At 43.0% G+C, this 12,840-nt stretch overlaps 1 protein-coding gene across 2 annotated transcripts; it reads left to right on the top strand.

Annotated features, from left to right (window-relative positions):
* Positions 1-1,346: 1,346 nt before the first annotated feature.
* LOC308135497 (endophilin-A2-like) lies at positions 1,347-12,495 on the top strand. Of its 2 annotated transcripts, XM_080503519.1 has the most exons (9): positions 1,347-1,516; positions 5,845-5,913; positions 6,026-6,242; positions 6,336-6,469; positions 7,187-7,345; positions 8,356-8,459; positions 8,812-8,942; positions 9,068-9,124; positions 9,951-12,495. In XM_080503519.1, exons 1-9 carry the CDS (start codon positions 1,472-1,474, stop codon positions 10,136-10,138), a joined length of 1,104 nt encoding a protein of 367 aa, XP_080359645.1. In that variant the 5' UTR covers positions 1,347-1,471; the 3' UTR covers positions 10,139-12,495. The 2 variants fall into 2 exon arrangements, with proteins under 2 accessions (XP_080359645.1, XP_080359646.1); XM_080503520.1 differs by lacking the exon at positions 9,068-9,124.
* Positions 12,496-12,840: the final 345 nt, after the last annotated feature.

Here is a 12,840-nt window from a genome sequence, read left to right on the forward strand (position 1 = left end):
GTGTGTGTGTGGGTGTGTGTGTGTGTGTGTGTGTGTGTGTGTGTGTGTGTGTGTGTGTGTGTGTGGTTTTCCAGTGATTTTATACCTTTTGTTCATCATGCAGGCTGCATGGTGGGTCGTCGGCTGCATGTATGTGTGTGGGTTTTCTACCGTCCCTCAATGCAGGTTAATTGGACACTATAATTGCTTGCAGTAGTGGATATACGTGGGTGAAATTGCCTGTGTGTGTTTGTCCTGTGTTGGATGGGCGACCTGTCCGGTGTGCACCCTGCATTTACACACAATCAGCTGAGAGATTACACTTCTTCAAAATAAAACAGTATGCCGTTTGTGGCTACAATGCCAGCACCATCACAACTTCCTATTTGTGTGATATTAACTGTCTTCCATGATTGCCTCGGAACAGCAACCATAGGATTAATAATTGACTAACCAAAACAAGAAGTTATCAGTCAAACACTCCAGACTTCTGTTGTGATTTGTGATCCCCACCCCCTTGTGTCAGCGTATGTGTGTAAATGTGAGGATGCATGAAGTGGAAGTAGCTCAGTATTAAGTATTTGAGGTTGAAGGTCCAGAACAGTGGACATGTAGGAGAAAACTGCGAAAGAAGGATCCCAGCTACTACGAAAGTTCTAAATCACAAGATGCAGGGAAAAGGATGCCAAGGATGGAGAAGAAGAGGAAGGCCAGTGAGGAGGTTCATGGATGAATGTTGGTGTGAGGAGGGAGGAAACAGGAGAGGGATCTGGAGATGAACTGCTATAGCAACCATTAATGAGAAAATGCTAAAAGATAAAGAAAATATTTACAAGTGAACCGTGAAAATATAATGTATGATATAAAATATAATGTATGATATAATGTAACCACAACTAAAAGTACTCGTACTGTACTTTATAAATCCATTGAGGACATTTCTTCTTCTGCAATTTCTAGAATAGACTTTTGATCTATTGAAAATATACATCAAATGTAATTAAATATTGTGCTTATGGGTGAGTAAAATGAAAAGAATTAAAGCATGACTCTATACCAACAAACTAAGTATCATTGAACTTCATCAACATCAAAGTTAATATCTCATCCAAACGTGCTGAAATGATTCCAACCAAAAAGTTTCCAGCAGAAAAGTATTTGAGGAGTGATGATCTGTCTGAATAAACTGTTTATTGAAAATCTGCAGGGGGAAAAAAAATAAAATAAAAGTGTGGGGGAAAAAAACTTTTGAATTCCTGGCCGAGTTGTGTGAGTGTTTTGACCTACTTTATCCGGGAGCCTCCCACTCCGAGCCGCGGCCAGGAAACCGGTTGCCTGGCAAGTTCTTCATCCACGGTGCAGGAAAGTTTAGGAGACGTGTTGCTGCTCCGGCTCTCGTGTTTGTCAACTCAAGACAACTACCTTAAGTACACTTTTTTTTTCTTTCTTGTTCCACCCCTCCGTCGAGGTCCAGTTGGCAACACCGTGCAAGATGTCTGTCGCGGGATTTAAGAAGCAACTTTATAAAGCAACTCAGGTAAAAGCCGCGATTATTATTTTTTTTCAAAACGTTCGCCCCCCAGTCTCCTGTTAGCCACGTTAGCTCGTGAGCTAACGCTGCGGTTAGTTTGATGGCGTTAGCTTTAGCATAGCTAGTCGAGTTCAGAGCGACAGCCAAGCATTAACACGTTTTTTTTTGTTTGTTTTTTTAATCCAACTTGACAAACTTTTGAACTATTTGCCAGATGTGCTGTTGCCTCTGGGTAACTTCACAGTTAAAGCCTTTAAAGTTAATTCAGCCGATACTAATCTGTGTTTATCTTTGCTCAGGGGAAGTAGCACGTTAGCGAAAGGACTCGAAGCGACGTTAAATCTACTTCTTTTAGGTTTTATTAATGTTGTAGTTTGTGTAGAAAACTTTTTGTCACTTGGCCTTTTGGGGGTAAATGGCGTTTATTGAGTTTTATAGAAACTCGGTTTTGTTTTGTTTTCTGTTGCTTCAAGAAGTTTCAGGTATCAGGGAAGTAATATGTGATGTGTTCAGTTTCTGTGAATCTTTACCTGAACTTCTCTTTTCTTTCGTTTAAAAAAAAACTTCTGACACAACATTGATTGTCAAACACAACTGTATACCAACGCCTGATTCATGTGCACCCCGTGGGAAAGCATACAGGAATATTTAAACAATTTATATATTAAAAAAACCACCAACAACAAAACAAACAATATTCTGACAAATCTGATTGTGCCATCAGTAAAGCCCTGCATTTTACACGTTTTGGAAATATTGCTAGAGCCAACTCACTCTCACTCGTGGATTTCACGTATGACACATGTTGATGGAATTAAACAGGTGGTTTTTAAAACGATTCAGCCTCTCGCCACAAACACGAGGCTCTGCAAGTCATCCTCTGCTACCATTAGTGTGACAGGCCCTTCCTTTTTTTTTTGTATGTCAAGAGATGTTATCAGTGGGTGGGTTTATTGCTTTAGGAATCTTAGATATGTCAGAACTCTGCCCAAACCAGCTTTCAGTCCTAAGTCAAGCAGCTGATGGTATATATACACATCCTGACAGTAATGGCCCATCATTATTGCGTACATAAGCACTTCCAACAATGTAGATTACTAACGTCATGGTACAGAAGTACAGCAGAGTAGTCCACTGCCAGGGCATATATTACCCTATGAAGACATACAATGTGTATTGAGCATAGTGTCCAATAATAGCACAGAGCTTATCTTGTCTTTTGTTATTCAGCCTTTGAAAAGAAAGAACAGGGTGGAGGAGCATTATGAGCGAATTGCCCAACAGGATCTCGTGTCATAAGGTGTACTTGATCAAACAATGTTCATGTCACAGTTCAACAGGTGGAGTTTCAAAGAGTGAGCACGACATACATTTGCAATGGTACATTTTAACAAGGGAGGTGCGTTTTGATCATTTAAAAGCCAGTGCAATGTAACCCTTTTCCCTGGGATAGACCAACGGTGGTGGACAAAAACATGTTGAGCCATTATGGAGGCTGTGTGAAATCTAAACATGAAGGCATGTATGCTTTTCACACAGCTGCTAGTAAAAGAAGAAATGTAAGTGGAGTAAACACTAAAATCACAAGTTGTGTAGTATTTATCTTAATATGTTGTTGGATTTTTATGTAAATCATGATTGTTGACAACATATTTTGTAAAATATAATGTGTAAATCCTTTTATTGTTCTTGTCTGCATTGATTTTTATGAACGTATAATTCAAAATGACTCACTAGGAGAAAAAAAATCTCACTGTTCAAACTTTTCGCTTGATGTTTTTTCCACATGTTACAATGGACACAAGTGCAGAGGCTCCTCATGAAGCAAATGAGTTCATGACTGAGCTCATGTGCTGAAGCTTCAACTGTGGAAAATGATCCAGCGATCCAAACTGAGCACCAAACTCAAGGATCTAACTTCAATCAGTTTCTCCACTTTATCTCAATAAGTTCTGCTAAAGTCATTCTAATAACGTTGACAGGATCAGTGAGTTATCTTGATGTTTCTGTGTGGAAACACACTTTGAGTTATGAGTTTGGTTGGACAAACAGCCAAAAAGAACCTCAAGTGGATTCCCACTAATGCCTGCAAATGTTATTTATAATTTTGTGAGAAATATTTATTGTCACAGTTTCATTTGATAAAATGTTCTAAATCAGTTACTTGAGATTCAGTGAGGCAGTCATTTTAATAAAGCTTTAGTGTTTTTTTTAATCACTTATGGCTGCATAGGGTGCAATCAATTGTCGTTAAATTAACTGTTTAATGAGTGACTGAAAAATGTAATGTAACTCACACTTTAATCCAGCAATGTTTTGAGTGCATGTTTTGTTTTTTTGTTTGTTGTTGTTTTGCAGATCGAAAAAGCAATTTATTTGAGACACACAGGGTTTTGTGAACATCCGAACAAAATATGCATACAAATAGGCATTTCGGAAAATAAAGAGAGAGCCATCACAACATCCCACCTTCACACATTGAGCCCGAGGAAATAATTTGCGTACTTGTACGGGTGGCGGCGGACGCCTTTGTGACTGCTTCACTCCTCTGATACCAGGAGTTCTCTGCAATACACACTTTGATGTCCCCAGGCTCAGTGGGTGTAAAGACGTTTTAGAAACACTAATTTACAAAAAACTGTCTCAGTTTAAAAAGGACTTTACGGACAAGTATCATAAACAGAATCTTAAATGTGAAAACTACTGAAGACAGCGTTATGATTCCAGTCTGCTTTGTTTCCCTTTGGGCCTGAATAGAGTTCTGTTATTGAAGAGAAAAGTGATTTCTTTGTCTATTCAAGTATCTTACACAATAATCCAGGTGAATGTATGCCAACTGGAGCTGAATAGGCATGTAGTGGTTGAGCAGTCGAGGTTTAAATGAAGTACATTTTCCAGTTTTACACGGAGAGTTTTTAGACCTTCACTCAACTGAAAGTTTTAGTCCGAACTTCTCGTAACAGATGTCAGAGAATGTGAGTTGAATCTCTGTTGGAGAATGCTGAATAGATTGACTAAGAACAAGCTGATCTGGTAGACCGTGAGATGGGTTATTACTGCCAGCGTGTACTGTTGTTGTACTGATCAAAGCACATTTTCGGGAATGTGTTTGTGGCTGAGACAAAAGAGCGTCCTGCTTCGATACCACTTCATTAAATGCTGGAGCCCATCCAGGCTGAGTATGGGCGGAGGCAGGGTACACCTGGAACATGATGCTGCTTCATCATAGGGAAAACTTACAAACACACACGGGCACACCTACAGGCAACTTCGAATCACTACCAAACCTGAAATCTATGTTTCTGGATTGTGTGAGGAAGCCACAGTAGCGCGCGCACACACACACACACACACACACATACACACACAGAAACAAGTACATACAAACTCGACACAGACGGAGCCCCTGCCTCCCCCCCCCCCCCCCAAGCTCAACCCGGGCTTGAACCGGAGACCTCATTGCCCTAAGAGAACAGTGCTCACCCCGATAAAGCATCGGTCACATCTCATTCCAAACGAATGCAGAAGAAGTGGGTCACCGCAAATCTAACTTAAATGTGTTGACTTTGATCGTGCCACGGTTACGACACCATATGTTTGAATAATTGCAACGTGTTGATTAGCAAATATGCAGGGTGGAATTAAACCCTCCGCACCCGATTGGCACTGGATGTTAGTGGCCGCCACAAAGCCACCGAGTGCTCCTTACAAAACAATGAGGCCAGGCAAGTGTGTTACATAAAGTCCAGAGATGGATTGATCCATCTGGTAATTTTGGGTTTATGTGCGAGGCGGCGCTGACAGCTGCGCCGAGTTGAACCAGAGCGAGATGGAGCGCTCCACACCCAGTCTCTGTTTGGCCTGTCGGAGTGAGAGGAAGGCGAAGCAAGCGTCTGTGTTTAGTGAGGTTATCCCTGGATGTGGTTGTAAGTGGAGGAAACTGCAGCGTGTGTGCAGACCTGATGGAAAAAAAGGGGAGGAGGGATAAATAAAAATAAAAAAAAAGCTTTTGGTACAATTCCTTCTGGAATCGGGGTTCTCGGTACAGAGGAAAGTTTTCCGATGCGAGCAGCTCCTTATACAGGTTTGTTCCCCTGATGGAAACCATGGGCATGTCCAAGACATTTCTGAGTCGCGCTCAGGAAAACTAAATGGTGGCAGATGAATATGCATTCCAGTTTACAAGAACACCACTTCATATTTTATTTATTTATTTAGAACATCTGATTCCAGCTTTGACAATGCGTTTTGATGCATTTGTATTAGAAATTCAAGCTATTTTGCTCCTTAAGCGCTGGTCGTTGTTTTATTTTATTTATAATCTGTGTCCACAGATGATGAGTGAGAAGGTAGGGGGTGCCGAGGGAACCAAACTGGATGAAGACTTCAGGGACCTTGAAAGGGTACGTTTCACATTTTAACCTGATCATTTGAATGATCTCATTTCAAAAAAAAAAATGTCCAGCCCTGCGTACACACTCCCAGTCACCCATGATCTGTAATGTGTGTCGCCAGAAAGCAGATATAACGAGCAAAGCGTACGTGGAGGTCATCAACAAAACGTCCGAGTACCTGCAGCCCAACCCGGCCACCAGAGCCAAGCTGACCATGCTCAACACGGTGTCCAAAATCCGAGGGCAGGTGAACAGTCCGGGTTACCCTCAGCCGGAAGGCCTCCTGGGGGAGTGCATGTCCAAGTACGGGCAGGACATGGGCAGGGACAACAACTTCGGTAGGACTGGCGGAGTCAGCTGGAGGTTTGAGGTGGCGGAGATGTTCAACACGCAATTACATTTCGTGGGGATTGTAATTGTGTGTGTTGCAGGTACGGCTCTCTCAGAAGTGGGAGAGGCGATGAAGAGGATGGCCCAGGTGAAGGACTCGCTGGATATTGACGTGAAGCAGAATTTCATCGACCCCCTGCAGGCGGTGGCTGACAAGGACGTCAAAGACATCCAGGTAGAACGGAACGGCTCGTGAAAGGCAAAGTGCCGACCAGTTAGCTTAGTGTTTCCAATAGAAGCAGACGACGTTCCCAGGATTGATTGACGTTTTCAGTAGCCATTCACAGCATGCCATGCACTGAACACCGTCATTAGCGCCGCCAAACACGGCCAGCGCCGCAGACGAGACCAGTGAAGCTGCATTTCTGCGCTCGGATAGTGAAACACCCTCGAGTGCAGGATGAGTCATCGTCGACTAAATTCTGACACCGTGTGACAGGGAGGGAAAGGAGGGCGATTGCATGTGAATACTGGTAAAACATAATGGTGTTTGACAGTTGATGTGTTGTGACTGAACAAGAGCAGAGACACAAGATAAACCTTTTGATACTTTGAGATCACACATGTTTTTGATATTGACCTTCTTCCATGTCCCTTGGAACAAGGGATTCCTCCATATTCTCAATACTGTTTGATGAGGACGTATAGCAAAAGACCAGATCTACAGGATTTACAAAAATAAAAAATAAAAAATGGGGGTGAAATTCTGCTCTTTCTCATTTCTGAGATTCTTGTCAACATCTTTTCTTTCCTGCTGCCAGTTCTTTTCTTTTTTTTTTTTAACTGCTTGAAAGTTGTTTTGCAAACCACTCTGCCATGTTTTTATCCAGTTGTACACATTGTTCCAACATGAGGTAACAATTGTCTTCAAAGCCTCTTTGTTTCCCTGCAGCACCACCTGAAGAAGCTGGAGGGCCGCCGTTTGGACTACGACTATAAGAAGAAGCGTCAAGGTAAAATCCCGGATGAGGAGATCAGGCAGGCCCTGGAGAAGTTCCACGAGTCCAAGGAGCTGGCTGAGAGCAGCATGCACAATCTGCTGGAAACGGACGTGAGTTACCCGTCGTCTGAAACGTCGGCATTCTTCACAGTAGTCCCGCTGGACTAATGAATGACGAATCAGCAAGTATACCGTCCTTCAAGTAACATGATGGCAAAGGTTTTAGTTTTAAAGCTGGTTCAAATGGCAATAATTGAAATATTCACACCAAATAATGCAAACTTTTAATATCATGTTTGTATTCCCCTTGACGATCAACAGCGTGTTTGTATAAAATTACTTCATTTTAATTAAGAAAGAAGTTGTACTTTTGTTTTGAGAAAGTGGCGTTAATATTCTTATAATCATGTCTGTTGACGGCACAATGGTCCAATATGGCTTAAAACACAAAAATAGGCGACATCTTTCATTAAGATTGAATCATTTTACGGTATCGGTCTTCAAGACGTCCTTGCCCCATGGATTGGGCCGCCACACTCTGGACTTTGATTCTCGCGGTGCTACGCGACGCAGCGCGCTCTGATGTGATTACGGTGATTCAATAAAACCTGTTACGGCTCCAGCAGATGGATGAATTGGTATATTGTATAATGACACGTCAGTGCAGTGACCTTTAACTCAGAACAGAGAGAGGTAAATTATTAAGCCCTCAACAAACAACGAGATCTGCATTAAATATGGATTTTTAAGCTAAGCTATAAAATCGAGGCAGCCCATTTTTTTTCCTGAGTACATTTCATGCTGTACGAAGTGGTTGCTCCACTGCTTCCTGCTGAAAGCCCATCAGCCAGGAACACTGTGGTCTTATCGGCCCTCTTGTTTTCCCACAGTGACTCGCGTTACTGTGATCTTGTCAAACCCGTTTTGTCCGGTATTTACTGTTTCACGTCACCGTGAATCGTCTCACAGCCCTTTGAAAGATGCCATTGTGATTACTTATGCAATGGGGGGGGGGTCAAAAGAAAAATGTAAATGGTAAATACGTCACGCATTATCAGGGCCAAAACAATTTTTTGTGTTTGTTTTTTGTTTGTTAATGACTCGTGTTCATGTTCATGTAGGTGGAGCAGGTGACTCAGCTGGCTGCCTTTGTGGAGTCGATGCTGGATTACCACAATCGGGCCGCAGAAATCCTGAAGGATCTCTCCGAAAATCTGAAAGAAAGGTCAGCAGGATTATTGCTGGATGTCGTTGGTGTCCTCTGGCTTACGACAAAGGCTCAGCAGAACCGTCTTGTGTATTACGTGTGTGATAACGAGTAAAACTGCAGCGTGCTGGGCACAAATCGCACTGTACATGAATGATATCGGTTTTTGCTCCTTCTGTGTACAGATTTATGTTTCAAGAGCTCGTTTTGTCTTCGTTACTGGAAAATACCCTTTTGTTTAAAAAAAAAAAAAAAAAAAAAAAAAGTTAGCTTTTTGCTAATCTGCTTTAGGGATTGTTAGCTTGCAAAGATATCCCCGGAGTCTTTGTTTAACCAGCTTGTATTTGCGATGGCGTAATCCTATATGCAGGGTAAATGAGGCCCAGTCTCGTCCAAAGAGCGAATACACCCCCAAACCCAGACCGTCCTTTGACTACGGACAAGAAGAAAACTCCAATGGGGGATACTCCTCGTCTGCATCCAGCCCGACTTACTCTACCGGTAAACTCCTTTTCACATTTTATGCGTTTGTGCGAAAGGCCTCTTTTCCCAAGGGGGGGGGCGTGTCCACACAGTCTGTCACACTTCTGTGTCTAATGTGTCTTTTCCTGTGCAACATTGAGCAGCTTCAACACAATATCCAGGTCAGCCCTTCCAAAGAAGCTCCATGAAGAGCCGGCAGTGTGAGTGGACTGATGAAGATGGCGTATTGCCCCCGTCACTATAACCACCTTTATTCAGCCTGTTTCACACCTGTGTGGGAGATGTGTGCATGGAAAGTGTTTCACTAACGCTATGAAGTGGTGTGTGTGTGTGTGTTGGGTCCAGTTTGTCAGGTCAGAACACTGCATCACGCAGGTTGAGCAAGGCTTCAGATGTGTGGAATCAATGTGGAACCAAAATATACTGTCCTCAGTGACTCTAGTGTTTTAATCCTTTTTTTTTTTTTTCAACCTGCAATGTGGAGGTCTGGTTGATTTGTGTGCACCTGACAGCCACTTGCCTTGTGACCGTGACTTCCCAAGCTCAAGAACGATTCTTTTGCAGATCGAGACCGAGTCTGAAATCTGTAATCCGGTGAAAGTCGGAAGGCATAAACCTTGAATGCGGTGACCTCGGTATATGGATTTTGATCTTGAGCTTCGGAACGATTTGCGATTACTGGAGGAAAGACCAACTACTTAAGGCCGCTACACACTGTGCTGTTTTTGGTCGTCCAGACAAATGATAACAATCACGAAGAGGTGATGGTGATTAGACTGGTGTCGTACATTGTCGCCAGCTGTGTAGTTATAAGATTGTAAAAATCACAGTCTGTAGGCGGCCTTACACGTATTATTTCCTGGTTGTGTGCGTGTCATTTTTGGCTTGTTTCAGAGTTCCATTGGAAAACACGGTGGTGACATCCTGGCTTTAACGTTAAACCTTACTAACCTTGCCGAGGGGGGCGTGACGTCAGAAAGCAATCACGGACTGACCGATTCTGTCTCTCTGCTTGCGTGTCTGCAGCTGAGCCTTGCTGTAAAGCCCTGTATGACTTTGAGCCAGAGAACGACGGAGAGCTGGGCTTCCAGGAGGGCGATATCATCACGTTGATCAACCAGATCGACGAGAACTGGTTCGAAGGAAGCGTTCGCGGGAAGTCGGGATACTTCCCCAACAACTATGTCGAGGTGGTGGTGCCCCTGTCGCACTGAAAAGGCAAGAGGGGAAACAACCAGGGCTTAAAGGGTGGATTGTAGAGGATTGGCGACCAAAAAATGCTTTTCTTTATCGTTGTTGAAGCCTAAACATCTCAAGACAGTGGCTTCCTTTCCTCCGTAAGGATATTTCTACTAAGGACCATTTAATATATTCAAAACACTACGACAGTTGTCAAATGAGGAAAAAGTACGACAGAACATTTGGGTGTGCATTTTAATCATGCTGAGTCTTTGTAGTCATTCTCCAAGCACCTATGCACTTTGTACACTACACCTCTATCACCGGGACTGAAGAAAGACCAGGGAAGCATATCATCTCTATCACTTGTCCAGCAGTATCTAGAAAAACACTAAAACTTCCTTTTTCTATTTTTTTTATGATCCTATTTGATATTTGCAGCCTCGTGTCGAGTTTTTATAATGGTACTACACACATGTTTGTATGTGCATGCGTTCTTCTCCAGCACGACACTCCCAGTTTTAGTCTGTGCGCCTTCATGTTTTAGTACTGTTGTCGTGAACTTGTGGGAATCAACATGGAGGACTCGCTGCCTTTTGTTTCTTTGTAGGATTATCCTCCACTGCCCTCTAGTGGTATGAGAACGACATTGTTTTTTGGGTTTCTGTTTTGTTTTGGGTTTTTTTTTTTACCTGGACTTGGGCCTTGAAGACCTGATCTTGCTTATGATAGGTGGCTTATTCAATGTGAACATGTTTTCATGGGAATTTGACAAAGTGCTGTTTGTTTTGTGTACGCAGAACCTACATAAGTAAAATCGGACTCGTCAAGAGCCACACGGGTCTCCGATTACACCATTATGTTGTTACACATCATCACATAAATAGTTGAGTTGTCAGACATTCAATTTACTTTTAAACACTCCACATTCAGGTTAATCAGCAATGCTGCCTAAGAAAGGTTGCTCACATCCTAAATGATAAGTAGCTGTACGTTTGTTTTTGTTTTTTTATTACAGTGGATATTTTATGCAGCCTGATGTACAAATCAAGTTGACCATTTGGGACGTTTTTATGCAATGCCAATTGATGTCCAGCTTAATTTTTGTTCAGCTCCACACCAAAGCCAAGGCTGCATGTCCTGCCGTTCCTCTGTTTTCTCAGGCTGTTTTGATACTGCTGGCAGTGTCGCTCACAATGTTTTGTTGAATTGTTTGTTCATGAAATGTCCCCCTCCCGCACTGCTTGGGTAAGCTTGGCTTGTGTACTCCAACCTATAATTCGGAGCATGGAAATTATCCTGATGTGTCCTTGGTGCGTTTTTTTTTTTTTGGTAACTGCGTCAGTGTTGGGGCTGAAAGTGTGCATCAGACGTGAGAGAAACTGCTTGTTTGATTGTGTTCTGAGATCAACAACTAAAGAGGAAGGTCTGTACACAATAGCTGGTTTCACTTCCAATCAAGCCAATTACAAGCAAACTATGAAGTGTCAGGACTTGTGCTCTTCACTAAAATACAAACTTTCTCCTCTTGTCATGATCCCCTTGTTAGACCGCCCCTCACTCTCCTCATCCCCCCCATGTCTTTTATAAAAACCGGGAGTGGAACAGACAGGTCTTTTCAGCGGGGACGGGCACCCAGCAGTGGATTATGCCCTCCCCCACTAGTCTTTATTCACCACCTGCCCCCTCTCTCATTATCTGTCCTATCCTAAAGCCACGGTGTCTCTGGAGCTCCAGCCTCCTGGTCCACACTTGGAATAATATCCTCATTGCTGTCATAGTGGGAACCTCTTAATAGTGTGCTTGCATGTCTCCACTTTTCTTTTATTCATGGTACATATAGGACCGGAGGGGTTTGGCTGCACTGACCAATAACTGTGGTTCAGGTGTGGGTTTACATGCCTCATTACACTAAATCAAAAGCCCCTCACTTTTTAGAGAGGAAGACGATCAGGGGCTCAGCTTGGGCTATTGTGCAGCTTGTATATTATCAGTGATGAATAATGTTTTGTGGAACAAAGGACTCAGATCAATGTCTGTGGGTTGCTGCCGTCACAGCTGATGTCGTCGTCTGACAGCCGCGGCTGACACTAAACGCTAACTTTTGCCTGGACTTTGCAAATGAAGTATTAACAGTCTGAAAGCTTTATTTTATTTTATCCCGTGTAAAAATGTAACTTCCCTGCATGTGTCTTTATCGCATTTGTCCATTGCAGTGCCTTTTCTTTTTGTAACTGTGATACTATGAGGATGGGACTAAGCGTGGGATTATCCTGGATTATCTTTAGGATGTATGGATTACCTCTATACCGATTGTAATCTTGTATATTGTATATGTCTATTACTTTGTATGAAAGGATGCTGTTCATTTGCTGCTTCAAAATAAAAAAAATTCTGAAAAATATCCAATGGATTTGTGTTTAGTTTATTTTTGGGGGGGGTTTTATGGGAATTTGAGGTATTCATAAAATACCTCCAGGGGGGGTGGGATCATCTTTTCACTTCTTGCCTACCTGATTTATCGTCCAGCAAACCTCCGGACCCCGACCTCAGTTCACCACCCCCCTCCTCTATCACTATCCTAATCTGGACCGGCAGCCGTCTGCACCAGCCAGCTGTTGGATTACTGCCACGGCCCCTATCTCATCGGGGAAGGCGTGTCAGTCCCCGAGTTCCTCAGCGCCCCCTTTGTCCTCGATCGGTGCCCAGCCAGCGACACTCATGGCGGCTGCACCCG

This window comes from Blennius ocellaris (genome assembly GCF_963422515.1).
Source record: "Blennius ocellaris genome assembly, chromosome: 10".
Taxonomy (NCBI): domain Eukaryota; kingdom Metazoa; phylum Chordata; class Actinopteri; order Blenniiformes; family Blenniidae; genus Blennius; species Blennius ocellaris.

Coding starts and splice junctions, on each gene's coding strand:
- LOC308135497 (XM_080503519.1), top strand. CDS start 1,472: ATGTCTGTCGCGGGATTTAAGAAGCAACTTTATAAAGCAACTCAG. Junction 6,243..6,335: donor GGGCAGGGACAACAACTTCG/GTAGGACTGGCG, acceptor TGTGTGTTGCAG/GTACGGCTCTCTCAGAAGTG. Junction 8,460..8,811: donor TCCGAAAATCTGAAAGAAAG/GTCAGCAGGATT, acceptor TCCTATATGCAG/GGTAAATGAGGCCCAGTCTC.